Source organism: Drosophila melanogaster, chromosome X, assembly GCF_000001215.4.
Source record: "Drosophila melanogaster chromosome X".
NCBI classification, from domain to species: domain Eukaryota; kingdom Metazoa; phylum Arthropoda; class Insecta; order Diptera; family Drosophilidae; genus Drosophila; species Drosophila melanogaster.
Genome location: NC_004354.4, coordinates 14,884,742 through 14,905,958, shown reverse-complemented (window position 1 = coordinate 14,905,958; position 21,217 = coordinate 14,884,742). Strand labels below are relative to the sequence as shown.

General features: G+C 39.7%; 3 protein-coding genes across 11 annotated transcripts in view; 2 read left to right on the top strand and 1 right to left on the bottom strand.

Annotated features, from left to right (window-relative positions):
- Flo2 (Flotillin 2) overlaps nucleotides 1-21,217 on the bottom strand; it is a 94,571-nt gene that overhangs the window by 27,988 nt on the left and 45,366 nt on the right. The gene's annotated exons all lie outside the window — the stretch shown is intronic.
- CG9512 (uncharacterized protein) lies at nucleotides 410-4,115 on the top strand. Of its 2 annotated transcripts, none has more exons than NM_001298324.1 (3): nucleotides 410-527; nucleotides 993-1,995; nucleotides 3,016-4,115. In NM_001298324.1, the coding sequence occupies exons 2-3, from the start codon at nucleotides 1,023-1,025 to the stop codon at nucleotides 3,912-3,914; spliced, it is 1,872 nt and encodes a 623-aa protein (NP_001285253.1). In that variant the 5' UTR covers nucleotides 410-527; nucleotides 993-1,022; the 3' UTR covers nucleotides 3,915-4,115. The 2 variants fall into 2 exon arrangements, with proteins under 2 accessions (NP_001285253.1, NP_572982.1); NM_132754.4 differs by having other exon boundaries at nucleotides 3,016-4,007.
- Nucleotides 9,068-20,007, top strand: CG9514 (uncharacterized protein). Its single transcript, NM_132753.3, has 4 exons — nucleotides 9,068-9,299; nucleotides 9,557-10,199; nucleotides 17,484-17,734; nucleotides 18,035-20,007. The coding sequence occupies exons 2-4, from the start codon at nucleotides 9,742-9,744 to the stop codon at nucleotides 19,504-19,506; spliced, it is 2,181 nt and encodes a 726-aa protein (NP_572981.1). The 5' UTR covers nucleotides 9,068-9,299; nucleotides 9,557-9,741; the 3' UTR covers nucleotides 19,507-20,007.

Genomic DNA, 21,217 nt, shown 5'->3' with positions numbered 1-21,217 from the left:
AAAAAAGAAGAAAAAAACACGGCCACCAACGAGCATAAAGATAACCGAGTGCAGAGCCCAGGGAGGCTATAGATTCTCCATTCTCCAATCTCTAATCTCGATTTTGGGTGGCTTCTATGGGTCGCTGCGGGCTTATCACACCACGGTTAGCTAATCTTCGAGTGATAAGGGGAGTGCCGTGCAGCTGCTGAAGGCGGAAGGTGCGTCTAATTTATGTCTGTGTATATATGGGTATATATGCCATACACCTAGTTACGGCTATATACTCGTACACATACGACTCGAAGCGAAATGCAAATGTCTCCAAGCGATTTTTGTTTTTTTTTTTTTTTTGTTGATTTACGAACGCCGATGGCATACGAAAAGCGTTCGCGGCCCGGCCGTACAAATTCCGGTTGAAAGCCGGTCCGGTAGAACAGTTGTCGTCGAGCGGAGAGAGCGTTCGCACGTGTGCCGCAGGTGGATTACGGATTTTTGAAGTCGAGAATAACCGCAGGATCACACGAGGATAATACAGTGCTTAGCCAGTGGGTATTCCGTGGATTTATAGTGCAAGGCTTAAAGTTCAGGATTTTTAATTTTATAAGGAAGAAGACTTATGGAATTTTTAAACCAGATAGATTCATACCGATAACTTCCGAAATCCTTGGCAAGGAAAATAGAAACGGAGGACCAAATACTAACTGCTAGTTTGCTAAAGCTCCTATTGAACATTTTTTTAAGAGCAGAGTTTAATTTATTATTGTTTGAGGAAAGGTTCTTAAACATGTCCTATTGTTTTTTAAATACTTTTTTTGTTTTGCTTTTTGTTTGGGATGGCTTTAGTATAAGTAGTATTTCTGACAATTTTTTATCTAATAATAAAAAAAAGTATTTTTCCTTAAATATTCTTTAAAGAAGAATTTTAAAACTCTGTGTTTTTTATTCCCAGAACTTTTTAAAATGCTCTTATTTCTTTTTACTGTTGCACTAATGGCCAATTTTTCTTTTAGCACAACTAAAGGACATTTTGGAACACCACAATGGAGTTCCTTAGCGCCCAGTGCGCTGCCCGTTCGGCGGGTCCGGCAAATACGCTGATGTCCTTGCTCCTGTCCACGCTGATTACCAAGTACTGCGATTTGAGCGGACAAAATCAATGGCCAGAGGACAAGGGCGATTGGCTGGAACAGGCTGGTGGCTTCAAGCATGACTACGACTTTATTGTGATTGGATCGGGTACATCGGGCGCAGTGGTTGCTGGTCGTCTGGCCGAGGTAAAGAACTGGAAAGTGCTGCTCCTGGAGGCCGGTGGTGATCCACCAATTGAGACGGAGTTCGTTGCCTGGCACATGGCCACCCAATTCTCCGAATGGGATTGGCAATACCACTCGAAACCGAACGGACGTGCGTGCATGGCGATGAAGGGCGAAAGTTGCCACTGGCCGAGGGGCAAAATGTTGGGCGGCACGAATGGAATGAATGCCATGATCTATGCCAGAGGAACGCGTAAGGATTTCGATGACTGGGAAGAGAGGGGCAATCCCGGATGGGGCTACGATGAGGTGCTGAAACACTTCCGCAAGGCCGAGGATCTGCGTTCCACGCGACCGGACTACAAGCCCGGCGATCATGGCGTCGGTGGACCAATGGGACTGAACAATTATGTATCCGACAACGAATTCCGCACTACCATACGCGCCGGCATGCAGGAGATGGGCTACGGCAGTGCTCCGGACTTTACCGAAGGCTCGTTTGTGGGTCAAATGGACATCTTGGGCACTCAGGATGGTGGTCGTCGTATCACCACCGCCCGATCTCATCTGAAGAAGAATACGCCCAATCTGCACATCCTGCGACATGCTCACGTCAAGAAGATCAATCTGGATCGTAACAATCGAGCCGAAAGTGTGACCTTTGTGCATCGCGGCAAGAAGGAGTACACGGTGAAGGCCAGTAAGGAGGTCATCGTGTCCGCCGGTGCCATTGGTTCACCTCAGATCCTGTTGCTTTCAGGTGAGTTTTACAGTTAGTTAGTCGAAATTCGAATATGAAAGTAGGCATTACTAACAGTATTTGTTGATATCATCATATAGATAATTTGTTTTCAAAACCTTCAAAAATATCAGAAAACCCGTTTAAATGACCGCGCTAAACGTATTTTTTGATATTCTATTCTTGATAACATATAAATATCATTTCGGATCTCCGGATAGTTAAATTTTGATAGTGTTTAAAACGAGGTACCTTTTCAATATGCAATTGATAACAGCCAGTTCAAAATAAGGAAATGCGAACACGATAGCGTGTTTAGATTAGAATTTTTCTCGGTGCACAAGTGAGATATACATACTTTCATCCTTCAATCCTACTTTAAGCCCCTAAATCTTGTTGATTTTAGCTTAGCTTCTGTTTTTATTTGTTGCATCTGAAAAGCCTGAAAAGGCTTTTGATAAGCGCGGATCGGGGGACGATTAGATAGTCGGAATACGATATCAGACCCAAGCAACGGAGCCTCTTGTCGATGAGATGTCAATGTCAAATCGGCCGCAAGGTCGCGCAAGGTCAAGCGGGTATGTCTGTCCGATCGGTAGGGCTTGTAAAAATTTGTATGGAAAATAACGTTCTAGAGATATAACCAAATCTTTTACGATTGTGGGGTTTACCAGGTGTCGACTTCTAGATTTTAAGTGTAGTATTTCACCATAGTTGAAATTCACAAACCTGCAATGAAAAACAATAAGAAACAGTTAGTGAAATTATTTAAGCGGAATATTTAGAGAAAATCTTCTTGAAGAACAAGTTCTAAAACAATTTTCATAATAACTCACATGAATTTTAAACTAAAATGGGACTGGTTTTTTAGTTTGACTTAGGAACTGGTTTCTCTATGTATATCAAACATTCTAAACAAAACAAAAAATACGCAGTTAAATATACAGCTGGTTTTAATGATACACCGAAACTAGTTAAGCATTTGAGACTTTAAATATGAAGTGAATTAGTTTAAGTAATTGAAACTTTTTATTTTCTCAGGCATCGGTCCCGCCGATCACTTGAAGAGCCTGGGAATTCCCGTGAAACTGGACCTTCCCGTGGGTGAGAACCTCAAGGATCACGCCAGTCTGCCGATGATCTTCCAGATCGACAAGTCAACTGCTCGCAAACCAACCGAGGAGGAGCTAGTGGATGCCATGTACAATCTGCTGATGGGTCGTTATAGCAAACTGTTGCACCACGAGGCCACCGCCTTGACGGGATTCATTAACACCACCTCGATTGAGGGACCCAATCCGGACATCCAGACCACCAATTTCTTCAGCCTAATGCAGAGTCCTGAACTTAAGGGCTATGTGGCTGCAACCGGATTCAATGATCGCGTGGCCAAGAGCATTTTGTCGGCCAATCAGGAGACCAATACCTACATTACGTATTTGCTGCATCTGAAGCCATTCTCGGCGGGAAGTTTGACCTTGCAATCTGCGAACTATTTGGACGCTCCGATCATCGATCCCGGTTATATGACCGATGAGCGCGATGTAGACACCTATATTAGGGCCTTGAACATCTACAAGAACTTGCCGAATACCAAAGCCTTCAGTGAGAGGGAGGCCGCACTCCACAAACTGGATTTGGAGGCATGCAATGGTCTGACCTATCAGTCGGATGACTACTGGCGTTGCTATATCCGTCACATGACCACCACCGTTTACCATCCGGTCGGAACCACTCGCATGGGACCATCCACTGATCCCACTGCCGTGGTCGATCCCCAATTGAGGGTTCATGGTGCCAAGGGATTGAGGGTGATCGATGCCAGCATTATGCCCGACATTGTGGGTGCCAACACCAATGCTGCATGCATTATGATCGCCGAGAAGGGGGCGGACATGATCAAGGAGGAGTATCTGGGCGGAAAACATACCGAGCTCTAAGCTCAGCGATATTTTACGACATAAGCTTTAACTTTTTGTCCGATTTTTTTTTTGTTATATTAAATATATGCTTCTTACATAGAATTGTAATTGAATGTTTAGATCATGATATCATTTTAATAACAAGAAGGACTAGTAAGAATGCTTGCAAAGTCAAGACATTTAGAATCCAGTTCGAGGAATCTTAATCAATTGTTAACTCTACATTTTTATCTACGTTTCCTTGATTTTCTACACGTCTTTGGTTGACGTCCTAACTAAAATGTACAATGGCTGTAAAACTGTTTTAAGCTTCTACTAAATTACAATTGTCCTTAATGCTTTTAAAGTTGGAAAATTAAATGTATCTTTGAATTAAATTTTTTTTACTGAGCGAGGATATTAAAAAATTCCTGCCAATTTAATTTTGGGTGTTAAAATCGATTGATAATATGATTTATCTGGCAAATGCGAAAATCGCACCATCAGCATTAAGTGGCGATTGTATGGAATCTCGGCGATACTTGATGGTTAGCTACGTTTTGGTTTTGATTGACAGCTTTCACTTTTAATTTTTTGCCGTCTTGTTTTATTTATTGCCTTCTGCATTTATTTGGAACTAGGTATATATATATATATATATAATTTTTCGATTTTTCGGCCAGCAAATTGCCGCTCATTGCGGACAACTCATTATCCATGCCCGCGAAGCGTGCCAGTTTTTCGTTTTTTGTTTGAGCATTTCGGTTTTCATCTAATGTCTGGCGGTGCATACCAAACTAAACGCAATTAATTGTTGGCCAAGTGCTGTTGGCCACCAAGTGGGTGGACGCCTCGTAATTGTATAATAAAGGTGTTAGGGAAACAGAAATAAGCCGAAGTCAGGCGAGATAAATGCGTGTCATTGTTAAGTGTTACGACTAAATCATTTATTATATTTTAGCAAGACGAAGGTGTTACAAATTTGCATTTGCCTTACTTTATGACCCTTTTTGGTAGTTAAGGATTTTAGATAATCTTAATAAAGGATTTCTTACACTATGGCATTAATACGGCATTAAATGGCTTTAAGTTTAACATTATGATATTTTCCTAGGGAATTACAGTACAATCTTAGTCATAAACACTTTTTTAATTTACAAATTGAACTCATTTGAATTGAAATACACATCTGTACTACTATCCGTTTTATTACGAAATTTACTTTGAACAATTGCTCCATTTAGTGTGAGACACTAAACACTATCTAAAACCCCCACCCACTTGTGCCTCCTTCCTCTTCGCCACTCCTTTCATGTAATTAACAAAGGTCACGTAATAACTCTTTTCTTTCTTGCCATGCACTTGACCAAACCGCAAAATGGAAACCAATTAGATAAAATCGCTCGCGATACAAGCCAAGATAATGGGTATGGGTTATGGCATACCTAACACATTCAGTTGGTGGAAAGTGAAAAATGACTAGAGATACGCGGGAGTACGCACGGAAATTCCAAAAATTCGAAAGACACACATATGAGTAGGTAAAGCTAAACAGTTTAGGTAAGTGATTGGGATGATTTTCAACTGCCAGGGGAAATGTCAGCTCACCGACTACCAGTTGGCCACTGTCTGCCACGCCCCCCTTTGGCAACCGCCCATCGGGTAACCTACATATCCATGTACATATGTACATATGGTATACATCTGTTCGAAGTCTTAGGCACGTCGGCCAAATCGGCCATGCTCGACTGCTGTTCAGATACACGAGCCGAGATACAAATCGGAGATGGACGTGAGTTGAGCAGATCGTGGTGGTATACTCAGATATTGTAAATTATCATAATTAATTACTAAAAATATGAAGCAAAATTGTAAAGGCTTTTTAGCTGCACAGTTTTAGAAAGCATTAAGTATTCAACAGTAAATACTGTATAATATAATAATATAGAATTATTCACTAAATAAGAGAATATTCTATAAAGACTTTAGTTAATTTCATAGCCTCTGAATATTGAAATGTGAGTTTATCTGATTAAATAAATATAACATAAATTTGTTATAATATCCGCTTGCAGAATCGTGTCACGATACCATTTCTAGGAGATTACGAGTACTTGGCTCACTTGCTGCTGTTGCTCCATGGCTTCGTTTCTTGCATTTGTCGTTTAATGAAGTTCATTTCCAGTGCGCAAGCTGGAGATACCGATGTGGATGACTCAGCTTAAAGACAAAGTCATGGGCTCAAGGGGCTTAAAAGGGGGCGGATGGAGATGCGTAATTGTTATGTCACCCAAAAGGGGAGCTTTCTTCTGGGTAAGGTTGGCCAGAAGAAAGGGGGAAAAGACGCCTCTTCGCTTTACCCAACTTCATTTTTTTTTGGAGCCTCTTCTATTTTCACTTTTAATTGCCCTCGAGCAAAAATTTGTTTGTTGATTGGGCAATTGGCCCAAAAGAAATATTGCGTCTAGTACATAGGTAGTACTCGTATGAAAAGTGGTAAGTGCCGGAAATTGTCCGCCGTGACGCCAGAAAGCCCGTGTGTGTGAAAGCATATAGCAACACTAATTGTAATTGTAGCGGAAATCGTTGATTAAATATGCACAGAAGCCTGGGAACCGAAAGTGTTTTCTGGTCATTATGATGCATTAGTATTCATTAGAGAGTAATTTGTTTGGTAAGAGCAGCCTTAACTGGGCTTTAAAGATGTTTCCCTTGCAACAATTCATTTAATGGAATGAATTTGACATGAAGACCTTCGATTTAAAGTGATCCAGAATGTTAGTAACAAATCAACACATAACAATGGAACCTTGCATTCCCAAGATCTATCAAGTGCAAAGGCCTCCCTTCAAAAAGGTCACTTCACATGTTCATTGAAGTAGGGCCCTTGACCAATGGAGGCCCTAAGACTTCAAGTTAGAAACCTAACAAAAAAAAAAAAAAACCAAAGAAGAAACCAAAACAAAAGCCGCCAAGACACACTCATCGCAAAAAGTTTGACAAGTTTATTTGTGACTTTTATTATCAAGTTTTATTTGTTTATCTGTGCGGGGGGAGGCGGAGGAGGAGTTTCCTCGACATTCGCATGGAAAACTCTGCTTAAATTGCTTGTGCTGACCTTGCCCCATTAGATGGTGATATATCAAACGATCGTCACATCATCGCGCGGCTCCGTTAATTTGCGGGCATTATATTGTGTGTGAGACTTTCGTCATTCCATTTGCAGGTGGAAGTGGTTCAAGTCTTTCGGTCTCAGGGACTGGCCAATTGGGAAATGCTCCAGTAAACACTAAAATAGTGTCAACCCAAGATAACTGACCATAGATAGTACTAAAAATATAAGATAAACTATTCAAAAACAAAGAAATTAAAACGTTATATTTCTGGGAAAATGTTTTCAAAATTATAGCTCATACGTCCTGTTGTACAAGCGATGTTGAACTCATACTTTTTGGCGTAAATTTCAGTCTGAAAATATGAATCAATTTCATTTAATACAACATTGCTATTAACTATCGTATAAAATGCATTTATATTATTAAATTCATATGTTCGAAAGGAATATTAAAGCGGCCTTCTCTTTGAAATTAGTCCCCATTTCGCCTTAATCCCTCCCGGATATCACATTGTATAAAAATGCACAATGCAACTAGGAAGTCGTATGGAATGCAAAAATATGACTATCTATATCCCCACGAAATACATAACTTGGTGTTTTTCGGGACCACCGTCAAAAACATCACCCCATAGACAGAAATTGAAGCAATTTTCGTGGTTCCATTGAATGTCGATTAATACCACAAACTAGTTGCGTTCAATATCCGTTCGATATCAGGTGTGTAAAGTAATGTAATGACAATTACTTGGCAAAAATCGTGTTGTGGTTTGTCAATTGGCAAATACACACTGATCGAAATAAAAATAAAAAAAACCGGTTAAACAATGAAAACAATCAACCAACAACTAAATGCCACAAATTTCACTTTGATCTTCACTTTTGTATTCAACTCTTCGGCTTCTTCAATGCCAAAAACTGGTCAATTGATTGTGGTTCTTCTGCCAGCTGTCTTTTCAAGTCAAACTCAAAGCCGATAACGTGTTGTAAGTACAGTGAAGATTGTCCAAATGAAGTTATTAATGAACATGTTAGGGGTACGTCAAATATTAAATGATTCGAAAAATATCTAGAGTTACATACAAATTACTGAATAATGTACTAAAGTTTTTGGAAATTCAGAAATCATTTAAATGAATCGGTTGTGGCTTAGTACCTTGCTAAAAAAGCATATGCGAAGCGGAATCGGTTAGTATCGGGTAAAAACATATGGTAAGCCTTAGACTTTACACATTTTCAGCTATCGATGTTCGACTGTTCATCTTGTTGTTGTCTTTACTTAAAAGGCTTACGTGCGCAATCCCAACTACCCAACTGCCTGAGTAACTCGAAGTTGAAACCCGAATTTCGACTCAAAATCGAGCCCATCGTTCGCGGAGAGAAGTGCACATAACCGTAAAGTGAGCATGAAGGTCGTCTGGCGTCTGCAAGGAAATTCGAAATCGAAGAAGAAAAAAGAAAGAGGCGGTGCTGAAGGAAAAAACCGCAAATGTCAGATATATCTACGCAAGTGTTTGTGAGTGAGAGGCAGGAGCTGCAAGCGGTTAATTGTAACCGTTTCGCAATGCACAGCATCAGCCATCAACCGCAACCGCATGGCATATACATATGCATGTGACTGTACATGTGAGTATTGATGTGCTCGTGCGTGTGGGAGAGTGCGAAAGAGAGGCTTGCGAATCGGTAATCGTTTCATATTGCAAAATGAAGGCAAACGAAACGGTTCGTTTTTTAAAGATTTTGATATATTATTATATATTGTTCTTAAAAAGCCATGTAGAACAGTTTGATTTTCATAGGATTTAATAAAAACAAATGCAGTCTTATAATAAAAAATTATATATACGGATGCAAAAACAAGCAAATTAAATCCAATTAAACGTATGTGCCAATGTTTGTGATCAAAAACTGTTTTTAAAAGTCAGCTGCCGCGGAAAATGCAGTTGGATTTGCTGGAGAAAAACGTGCGCATGCGCAACCGATTTGCTGGCAGCGACGCCGGCGTCCTCTGCCACGGCTACCGCCTCTGCCGGCGCTGCAGCAGCGGAGACAAAACGTCGCAGGCCAGCTTTTGTGGCTCAGAAACGCAGCGACTGCCAACCGAGGCACACACGAAAACGGGCTGGCGAGGCGAATTATCCAGTGAACCGGTTAACCGATTATCCATTATCCATTATTGTACGATTACCCATAACCGATACCAAAATCAGAGCGCGCGCGGCCTAGCTAACTAATTTCAATTACAATTTATTTATTTTTGTTTCTGTTTACTCAATGTGTTTACGAGGCCTAAATGAAAGTGCAGAAAGGCAAGTGACTTTGAATGCGAACGTGACGATGGCACAGAGAGAAAATATCACAATAATAGTCCATGAAAAGCAGTAAACGAATAATAACCCATTCTTCACCCTACAAGCTTAAAATATTATTAACAGCTTTTTCATCTGTAAAGCATCGCAATCACCATGTTGTTTTTAAGCTAGAACTTCTCCATTTAAACGCTTCATTTTTCAATATACATGTTGAGAAACTTGAAATAACCGTATTGTGATGTTTTTTTTCCCAGTGTGCTTTGATAGTGAATGCAAAAATTCAACAAAAGTGGCACGAATAACTACTCATCGCAATGCAGTCACAGCAATAGAGCGAAACTAAACCTTAGGAAACGCCCAAAGAAATTCAAGAAAGCAAGGAAGGGCAATCCTTCCCTGAAAAAAATTGTCCCAGTAAACAGATCCCCCTCCTAAAATCATGGTTGTAGTTCCAGCTCTAGGCGCCGCCGCCGTTTCCGTGGGCGGTCTGCTCTTCAAGGCGAGTGCCGCATCTAAGGCGGCGGCGGCAGCGGGCGTAGCAGCGGCAGGAGCCTCCAAATTGGGCCTGGCCATCGCCGGTGCTATCAAACTGGCCACCGCTGTTATTGGCGTTGGTAAACTGACCATATTGCCCTTTCTGATAGCGGCTATAGCCTACTATAATTACGATCTCTTCGATCCGGAGAATCGACCATTCAACGTGCAGCAAGTGGATTTGGCCTATGATTTCATCATCATCGGTGGCGGTTCGGCGGGTACTGTTCTGGCCTCCAGACTATCGGAGATACCGCACTGGAAGATCCTGCTCCTGGAGGCCGGTGGACATGAGACGGAAATCTCCGATGTGCCGCTGTTGTCGTTATATTTGCATAAAAGCAAAATGGATTGGAAGTATCGGTGAGTCAATGTGTTGAGAAAATTCAAGATTGTACATTTTCAAAAACTATACATGTCTAAAAATCAAATACAATTGTATTGAAAAGAAGTTGTTACTCAAATTGAGTTGTGATTATTGTTCTTCTTTCAATTGTATATAAATCGTGTACCTTCTAACCTCAGCATATTTTTAATTCTACCTACACTTAATTCTTTTAAATATATATATAAATGTTTACTTCCTTATTTCGCCTGGTAAAATGTGAAATATTTTTCTACAATTTTACTGGGTCAAATAGTTGGCCTTAGCAGTGGCCGGGCGTGCCCTTTGCTTTCGCCCTTTTTTTTTTTTTGGCCAGCTCATCCCGATGACGTTGCCATTTTTCCAAAGTTGGCAACGAATTCTGTCCATATGCTAATCCGCATCGATGAGTTGTAGTCATTAGTATTCGGAATAGACCAAATAGACAGCTCAACTTGAATGGGTTGCGGGTTCAGACGACCCAAGACGATGATCATGATGATGATGATATGATGGTGCCAAAGGCCGGATTCGTTTAGTTAGCAACCGCCTGCCAAATTTCAGACTATTTGCAAGCTGTCTTCACACGCAAACAGTGAAACGATTTCAGCATTCGTGGAAAAGAAAGGAAAAATGCACTGACTTATAAGATTTACTTACATCAAATTAACAGGAAAGTCAACATGTTGGATTTAGTTTTTGGGGAAAACCATTGGGAAATATTTGGTGGCTCCTTAAGAGCGCTATTAAAATTATTAATAAATAATATTAAATTGAAAGTTATGCATTAGATCGTATTGTTTAAGCTCAAGTTTTAATAGGTCATTCATTTTTCAGCATATTGAAAGACATTTCCTTCTCATAGCACCATTAACACAGCAATTACTTTACGACAGTTTTCATTGCATTTCTCTTGATTTGTGGCTTCTGCTCTCCAGTGATCCCATTTCTTCGATCTTTCACTTTTCTCCGGCCCACTTTCATTTCCCGGCTCATCCCCCCACCATCCAGAATGTTCCAATTAGATAAAGACAAACGTAGACCATTACCATTTACCAGTATCATCTCGATGGATAATCTTCCAATTTTTTTGTTTTTCTGGCTGTGTCTCGCTTTCAAATAGCAATTAAGTGCGGCTTTATATGGCCGCTTGAGCATCCATTAACCAGAAATTTCGGCTTAACAATAAATGGAAAATGATCAGTGCTTCTGAGAGACTGATTCGAATTAGAACGGGCTACCGTTAGGCAGGCCTTTTGGACCCGAGGCTTCTACTTTTTTAGATTTTATTTTATTTTATTTATTTTTTGTTTTTGGGGTGGGCCCCACTGATTTCATTCAGATCGTTTTCTATCTCACGGCATTTCATTAATAACAGCTGATGCCGATGATCAACGGCACCCTGTGGCCACCGGCTCTCAAATTAACAAATCGAACTTCACTGCTTAATTATTCATGAGCTTTGGCATTTTTTTTTTTTTTTTTGTTTTTTTTTCTTGGAATTTTGTTCGAGCGTGTTACCAATACCGTAATCCATTTAACTGTTTAATGTGACAGAAGGCTGGGTGTTTTGGGTTGGGTCTATAGGCCTAGCGGCGATTTGCGTTCGGTTTTCTTTATGAGTCTTCTTCGCTCTTTTTGGCTTAAAGTTTCACTTTCAGAATTCCATTCAATTCCATTAGTATTCCCATTCCCTTTCATTGTCTTTCGTTTTCATACAATTCCTTTTCTTTTTTACATTCCCATTCCTATTCCATTATATTTTGGCATAATTGAATGCAATATGCGGTTAAGTGCATGCGAATTAAATCATAGGGTGCAAAACACAGTAAACAATGTAAGCACACCGCGAAATAAGTACACATTGCAGTATACGATTATTATGCTAATCTACCCACGTGAAATAAACTCTAATATATCACATTTATGCTACTCGCAAAATTTGTTACACTTTTAAGTGAGTCTATTTTTTTTTTCAGTTTAGCGAGTATGAAGAAATTCTGTTTCAATGTAAAGATTATAAAGGAATAAGAAATAATTGATGTTCTGTTTTATTAAATAATTATTTTAAATCAAAATTAAATTCTTGTTCCCCCATAATGGCCAAAAATCGTTCAGTGCACAAAAACAAAAACCCAAACTAAGTGCATCGAGTGTGGCAATATAATCGAGTGTGTTTCTGAATCATTGCATCATTGGCAAACTCGGGAGAGTCGCGGCAGCAGTATCTGCATTTTTGTATCTCAGTTTTTTTTTTTTTTTTTTTGGTATCTCCGTGCTACCAACTGCCAGTCAGCTGGATCTGCAGAGAGCAAAGTATCCGAAAAAGTGTGAGTGTTGTTTGTTTTGGGGTGCAATTTGTTCAAAAAATCAAACCTCGAAAACCGCTTTGCAAGCAACGGGAAATACAGTCAACCGACTGAAACGAAATGGAATCTGAGTTGTACAGTGAAAAAGAGACAGAGGCTCGACAATCACTCTCACGTCAATCATCGCCGGTAATCTTGATTGACTCACTCATGGGCTTAAAAGTTTCACCCAACTGAGAAAGTCACTGAATTGGTGTCATCAGTTTGGTATCTGCTTGGATTCAGTGTCAAATTTTTGGAGTTCAAGGTCGTGGAAAGACGTTCATTAGAGTTTGAGTTCCTCAGAGTTTCTAAACACCAAAATCCCTTTGCAAAAATAATTGCAAACATTGCCAAAAACCTCGCTGCACTGATAATAAATCAAAAGTCCATTTTTAACTACATACATTTTGTTTGCGATTATAGGATAAAAAGTATACAACTTGCCGCTAAATATTTCATAACCCATTCATGTGCAACTATCGCTGCAAGTCATTTCAAAGTATTCAAATTCGCAGCCAGCGCCACAGTAGGCGCCGCCTAAAACCAACAATGGTTCTACAGCGTAAACAAGCAGCCCGTTGAGAGGCAGAAAATGTGGCATGGAGGGCTCCCAAAAACCTGACTCGTTAACCCCCGCAAACAAACCCCATCTGTGGTGCATTCCACTTGGGAGATTACGCAACTCGAGTTGGCGATGACCCCCAGTCTTATCCGCATCATTAAATTCCCTCCTCGCGATCGTTAATGCCAGAGATATTTTTTGGCATCCACAGTGGAGACACACCCCTGACGAATTCGCATGCAAGCTGAAAAGCGGATATCATTTTATGGACCAAAAATATGCAATATGAAGAGAAAAAAGTGTGCTCTGTATAAACATAATTTTAAAGGAGTTATTTCTTCAAAGTGGATACTCTTTTCAATCTTTTATAAAAATTTGGAAAAAAAAAGTTGTTCAAATACAACATCCTTTTTAGAACCCTTTTTTGTTAACACTTCAATTCTCGCAGTGTATATTCTGCGATCGGGATATCCTATGCCGGTCCAGTCTAATTTCCCAACATAAAACCGGATCGTATCGGCGTTGCTCCAAGCTGCATGATATGGTATTGTATGGTATGGTATATGGTATGGCAAAGTGGGTTAGGCGGCCTGCAGGTCTGCATGAAAATGGCACAAAACGAGGCACAATGAAACGAACCGAAATGAAATGAAATGGAATGAAACGGCGCTGATACTTGGCAATTGCACCTAATCGAGCCGGGTTGCCAATCGCCAAAAGCCACTAAAAATCGGTGAGGAGAGTGGCTTTTATACGTGAGCCGGTTAAATGGACAGGCTTCGGTGGGTTTTTTTTATACTCGAGACAAGTGCCTCGTACCTCGAATTGTGTCAACCGGGCAATAAAAACCAAGTAAAAAAAAAAAAATAATAATAATAAAAACAACTGCACACCATGTTTGCCTAAAATGAAGAATCACCGATTAACACTAAATATTGATATGGTTATGCATGTATTTCATTTCATTTGAATTTACACAATCGAAAACATGAAACTTGTTATGAAACCAGACGGAGCGCAAATATTTGCTTTTAATCTAATTAACACCAATGGATCAACGGACAGATTATGTAAAGTGGAAAATTATTAGACATTTATATGTTGAGGATATGGTTCGTGGTAATACGAGGACATCGAACTATTGTTTATTGTTTCCTATTATAAGCTGTTTACCATAACATTTATGTATACAAAAATAGCAGTAAAATGGTAGACTCTGGAATTTTCTCTCTACAATTTTTCTCACATTTCACTCAGCAATTAAGTTAATTAATAAACATTTCCATTAATAAATCACATGAAACCGTTTTACAACCTAATGCGGCTGCTAAGTGATTTTATATGGCAATCAACAGCAGTTCCATCTGAATGCGTTACATTTTTTTGGCTTCTTGGGTTGGGGAATTACTGAGGGGCCTTAACCAACTTTCGGTTAACGAGCATTAAACAATTACGAAAATAATGCAATCAACTCGAATTTTCGGCATGCATATTCATTTCATAAGCGGCAATTATGATTGCTTAGCCCGTCGAATGTCCCTAATGCGTGTTTCATATCCACTGTTTCTAGATTTATTTGCAAAAAAAAAAAGAAAAAACAATACTTGCTTATAAATGATAAAATCGCTGAACTTTACAAGCTTAATCGAAAGAAACGCACTGCAGCTTAAACAATTATCATTATGTCACTAATGTCTTTTGCTGATCTTTTTCAGATTACTTTAAAAAATTTAAAATTATATAAAACTTTGCAGTTGTGTAGCATTTCACCAGAATGTGAAATGTTTTTTTTTTATGTTATGTTATAATTTTAATTAATTATAGTATGACTTCCGCTTAAAGGATTCCCCCAATAGTTACCAAAATTCACCAATATTTTATTCCCATTTCTAAACAATTGCTTTTAGGACAAGATTTACACTTCCCACACCCACAAAAAAAAACAACACCAAATAAACTAAGCGAAATGAGTTAATAATAATTTGTTACGTTTATGTGAGTTAACTGTTAAATGGCAAATAAAAAGCAAACAAATTGCGTCAGTTGTGCGTCTCGCACAGTGGAAGGCCGAAGTTGAGGCGAAAGTTTTTTTCTTTTCTTATATTTTTCTCTCTCAATTTTGTTTACCTGCGAGTTTCGATGTGTGGTTGCACCTGTAGTATCTGCGGTATCTATGAGAAATGGCCACAGCACGTAGCCAATAAGTCAGTATGCCAAACAATGTGCCACAGTGGGGCAACAGTGGCGCGAATCGATATTAATGGCTCGTCAACGGACGGTAAGATAGGGTTTTAAGCGAAGAGAAAATAATATTCATCACCGATCGGGGCAGCATAAATCAGACGCCCAATATGTGCATGTCGTATGCTAATTACCCCTTACCCTAATCCCTTCCAACCTCTAACTTAAGGAAAAATACAAATAAATATAAAAAAAAGGGACCGGTTTTGACACCCTAATCGCAAGAGATGCAAATGCATTTGAACTGGCAAGTGACTGATGGGCCATGGAGAGCCTAAAATTAACACTAATTTACCGAATACAATTAACTGACATCTTCACTATTCAGTTTAGTGGCGATATAGCAGTTTATAAATAATATAAATACAAAATACAAAAACCCTTTACAAACAATCTATTTCGCAAATACACATTAAAGGATTAAATCATTTTACTCACAACCTATTTCCTAACACCACTTATTTTTAATCAAAATTTGGTTCTAATCATAATTTAAATATAGCTAAATAGATTTAACCCCTATTTGATTAGCGCTAGCTTAAATAGGGTATCACCAACTTCGAGGCGATTTTATGATTTTAATAAATTTAAACTCTTTCTCTGTGGCTTTGGCACGCTTTTCGCCCCGCAGCAATCATTTGCTGACCAAGTTTTCCGCAACTGACATTTGATTTCCGTTTGTTTTCTTCGTCGTCGCGAGTTTCCCAGTGGGGTTTGGTTAACTTGGTTAAGTCGTCTCTTGATTATTGCCTGTCACTGGTAATTTGTATTTTTATTAACGACAAAAGAAAAAAATGTCTTCCTATGTCTTTAGCAGCGGGTATAATGGGCGCCCAAAAGAAATGGAATTTCGGATTATTAGATTCGGAAGAGCTGAGATGAAAAAAAAAAGAAAATAAACCACCAGAGTTGTCAAAACGTTTTGTTGGCCAATTTGTCGGTTTATATTGGCTGCACTCACGGCAGGAAAAAAAGTATTCGAATAATGCTGGGAACTTAACAAATGGATTATTATCTTAACAAATGCGTAACTTTGACTGGGATATCCGCTAATTGGTAGCGCTTGAAATTGCAGGGTGCAATTTATCGTATTTTTTCTTATTTTGTTAGGCTTTTTTTTTTGTTGTATAATTAACATTTCTTTCCTCTGATTTCTTCTTTATGGAGTTTTATTTCCTATTTTGTTCATTGACACTATAATTTCTTTACAGAAATATCGTGTAAATATCTTACCAAAATGTATTCAATAAAATTTGTTTCAAGTCATTTCTGTTAGTTTATCGGTTAATATAGTTGTATGGCTTTTTTTTTGGGTACTTGTTGCATTTTCTTTGTACTAAAATATTTGTCACTATTTTTTTCTGTAATTTAATTTTCGTTTTTTCATTCCTTATATCCTAAGAAATTTTCCTTAATTTATTATCAATTTCGGTTGTTTTTTTGTGCATCGCTTTTATATTCCTGACTTCATGTAATTGCAATTTTATTGGCATTACATTCAAGTTTTTTACGATTTTCAGTTTGCTATTAAAATAACCATAATTTTTATTATCTTTATCCTATTTTCTACATAAAATAGCAATTTTTCTCCAGCTGTGCTGTGATTTTTGACCATGCTTGAGCAACCTATCTGCAATTTTTCAAAGCAACCTCCGCAGCACTATAATCCACACTTTAAATGCCATTCGTAGATACTCATACTCATGGATACCATTTAAAGCCACTTAAAGGGCAAAAGTACGAAGGGGAGGTCGCTTGGTTCATTGCCTCATAGACATTTCTCAGTTTTTGGCCAAATGAGCGTTTAACACTGGCTTTGTGTGTTTGTGTTGTAATTAAGTTGGCCACTGGGCAACTTGCCATTATTTTTTCCACCTTTTTCGGAGGAGTGGGCGTGGCACTCCTGAGACTAATGCGCTTTCATTGTCGCTTTTGTTGACTTGCCACAAAAAAAAAAAAAAAACAAAAATAATCGGATATCTCAGCTTGTTTGGTCTTGGCGAGATTCGCTAATTGTTTTCACCCAGTCGTAATCTTTGTGGCTACCTATTTCAATAAGCTTAACTTGGAGATTTGCTCTTTCCTTGCGTTTTCTAATCTACAAGATATTTATTTTTATCTATTTACAGCACCCAACCACAACCGACAGCCTGTCAGGCAATGAAGGACAAACGCTGCTGTTGGACGAGAGGCAAAGTTTTGGGCGGCAGTTCGGTGCTAAATACGATGCTCTACATCAGGGGAAATAAACGAGACTTTGACCAGTGGGCGGATTTTGGAAATCCCGGTTGGTCGTACGAGGATATACTGCCCTATTTCCGGAAGTCTGAGGATCAGCGGAATCCCTATTTGGCCAGGAACAAACGCTACCATGGCACAGGTAAGTCGAATGATATTTAAATGTGGTCTCTTAATGCTCAAAATAGTGTGTAATTTCATATAAAAATTGACACATTTAACAAACTAAATCGTTAAAGATGAGTGCATAAACAAATGACCTAAAGTTTACAACTTATAGCTTTGATTGTTTCCCAAACATAAACATATCACTACATCTTGTTTTCATGACAATTTTTTTGTACAAATATTAGAAGAGTAGTTTCAACGGAGCATATGAAGATCGCAATGTATTCTTTATATTTCTAATTATACAATTTATAATTATTAATTTTGATTTTAGGAGGCCTTTGGACCGTCCAGGACGCGCCATACAACACGCCCATTGGACCGGCATTTCTGCAGGCTGGCGAGGAAATGGGCTACGATATCGTCGACGTGAATGGAGAGCAGCAGACGGGTTTCGGTTTCTATCAGTTCAACATGCGTCGCGGTTCCCGCAGCTCCACGGCCAAATCATTTTTGCGACCAGCACGTCTGCGACCCAATCTTCATGTGGCCCTCTTTTCGCATGTCACCAAGGTCCTAACCGATCCCCATACGAAACGAGCGACTGGAGTTCAATTTATACGAGACGGAAGGCTGCAAAATGTATATGCCACCAGGGAGGTGATCCTGTCGGCAGGAGCCATTGGATCGCCGCATCTGATGATGTTGTCGGGCATTGGACACGGCGAGGAATTGGGCAGAGTGGGCATACCACTGGTGCAACATCTGCCGGGCGTGGGACAGAATCTACAGGATCACATTGCCGTTGGCGGCATAGCCTTCCTCATCGACTATCCCATTTCGATTGTGATGAAGAGAATGGTTAATATCAATACCGCACTTAGGTATGCCATCACAGAAGATGGTCCTTTGACCTCCAGCATTGGTTTGGAGGCGGTGGCTTTTATTAACACAAAGTACGCCAATGCCAGTGACGATTGGCCGGATATGAACTTTATGATGACCTCGGCATCGGTGATGTCGGATGGCGGTAGCCAGGTGAAGACTGCCCACGGTCTGACCGATGAGTTCTACCAGGAGGTATTCGGGGAGGTTAACAATCGCGATGTCTTTGGCGTTTTCCCCATGATGCTGAGACCGAAGAGCAGGGGCTACATAAAGCTGGCGTCGAAAAATCCCCTCAGATATCCGTTGCTCTATCACAACTACCTCACCCATCCGGATGATGTGAATGTGCTGAGGGAGGGCGTCAAGGCGGCGGTGGCCATGGGTGAAACGCAGGCTATGAAGAGATTCGGTGCTAGATATTGGAACAAACCAGTGCCGAATTGCAAGCACCTGACCCTGTACACCGATGACTATTGGAACTGCTTTATCAGGCAGTATACGATGACGATATACCATATGAGTGGTACGGCCAAAATGGGACCACCCACGGATCCTTGGGCAGTGGTGGATCCCCAGCTGAGAGTTTATGGCATACCCGGACTGAGAGTTATAGATGCCAGCATAATGCCGGCCATTACGAATGGCAATATTCACGCACCGGTGGTGATGATCGGCGAGAAGGGTGCGGATATGATAAAGCAATTGTGGCTAACCCCCACAACGGCGCCAGTGGGGGTTCAAGGTCAGGGGCCGAGCCCGCGTCAAGGTCACAACACGAGCCCAGCGCCACCACCGCGAACCCAGTGGCGGAGTAAACGATCATTAAACTCCACGGAAGCAGACACAGAAACGGAGAACAGTGAAAACTTGGACATTGGAACATCACCTGTACATCAATGGCCACTGCCAAGGTCGTAGCCATTGCAAGTTGTGGGGGGGGGTTTAAAAGGGGTCAAACGGATGGGGTGGGGTTTGTTGGGGTTGTTTTTGGTTCATCAGTTGGAAGGGGGGGGTTAGCACAAATTTCCGCCTTCTAAATAAATTTAATTTATTAAGCTCAACTTGCTCTTCTCATTCTCACTGCTATTCGCACTCTAGCCAAACGAATAAATGAATTACCCTTTTTTTCGCGAGAAAGCCGCCCCTATCTGCTCCACCCATGATCGTAGTCATTTAAGCGCTTCATGTAAATATCGAGTCATTTATGCTAATTTTTACATTTTTTTTTTTAAATATGCATCGTCGCCTGTTGTGTGTGTCTAATCGAAATGTGTATTTTTTGTTTTACTTTTATTGTTAATTTGACGCCGCGTACACTTGGAGTACCTCAATTAGTTCGTAAGTCGAAGATTACGATTACGATGCAAATGTTTCGTTAGTTCTTAAATGTAAAGTAACTCAATAAAACGAATAAATACGAATATTACCTCAAGCGTTGCTTAATGCAGAAGATTTTATTTCAGAGTTATATAATAATATATATTTACTTTCAAATCTAACGATATATGTAGGTTTGTATCTGGTCTAAAAATCAAACGAAAGTTTGTTTGTAACAGCTTACAGATTGAAATGTAAGGTCTATCCCGGTTTACTTACAGTTTGACATCGGGCTTACTCATTTTTTATTAAGTCACAGTTTGAAATTCACCACGAAAAGCTTGGTCAAAGCTTACCTGTAATGAAAGATATAAACAGAGATTATTGGTAAGCAAATATTTTCAAATAAAAGCTTCTCATTTGTAAAGTCGGCTAAAAAGCAGGCTTGCGATTTTAAGAGCTTTAAGAAAGCTGCATACTTTCTTAAGCCGATTTAAAATAGGGAATCTAAACTAATTTCAAGTGGCCCAAAGTAATTGAAGAGTTTCGATAAAGCTATTAAGTAAAATCGTATGTTCCACCTCCAGTCAGAACTTGGCAGTTGAGAAATACAATCAATTTAACAGGTAAAAAGTTATAAATAAATTTATCTTAAATTTCTAATGGATAATAGCTTCCCTAAATGGAACTCCTTAAAAATTATCAAATTAATTAAAGCATTTGAGTTCCGATTTCATTCGATTACGTAAGACATGAACTTCCAGCATATCAGTCCTCAGAAATGTGCAAGGAAGTGTTACGCAACCCGATAACCAATGCAGTTCCTCATTTTCACCATCGAAACGCATATTTTCCAGCGGATCTAAGTAATTCGATGCGGTTAGGTGCGTTAATGCCAATGCCATAATACGATCATGATCACCCTTCGGCAAAATTAATGGCATTTTTACAATTTCATTAACGATTTCGGTTACAGCCGATGATGATTGCAATTAGCCCCACACACATTAAAGGCGAGCAATCACAGAAGCTAACGGTGCGTAGAGGTATAATAAATAATTTCCAATTGAATAATGCATTTTGGCCGGCTAAAATAATTTGTTAACAAAATGCACTACACATCAAGGCATTGTGTGCTTGGCTAATTGCCGCAGGCACTGCTTTTTGCCATAGATATACCCCATCTGTGCTTTTTTTTACCACTTTTTTTTTTATTTTTTGTTGCACTTGGGTCGCGGAAGACGGCCATAAATCTGAGCCACATGCCCCAACTAGATTCCATCTCCATGTGTATAGGCCCATGTATAGGCCC

Excerpts from the sequence above, each read along its gene's own strand:
- CG9512 (NM_001298324.1), top strand. The coding sequence starts at position 1,023 with ATGGAGTTCCTTAGCGCCCAGTGCGCTGCCCGTTCGGCGGGTCCGGCA. Across the intron at positions 1,996-3,015 it reads TCAGATCCTGTTGCTTTCAG|GCATCGGTCCCGCCGATCAC; the intron begins GTGAGTTTTACA and ends TTATTTTCTCAG.
- CG9514 (NM_132753.3), top strand. The coding sequence starts at position 9,742 with ATGGTTGTAGTTCCAGCTCTAGGCGCCGCCGCCGTTTCCGTGGGCGGT. Across the intron at positions 10,200-17,483 it reads AAAATGGATTGGAAGTATCG|CACCCAACCACAACCGACAG; the intron begins GTGAGTCAATGT and ends ATCTATTTACAG. Across the intron at positions 17,735-18,034 it reads CAAACGCTACCATGGCACAG|GAGGCCTTTGGACCGTCCAG; the intron begins GTAAGTCGAATG and ends TTTTGATTTTAG.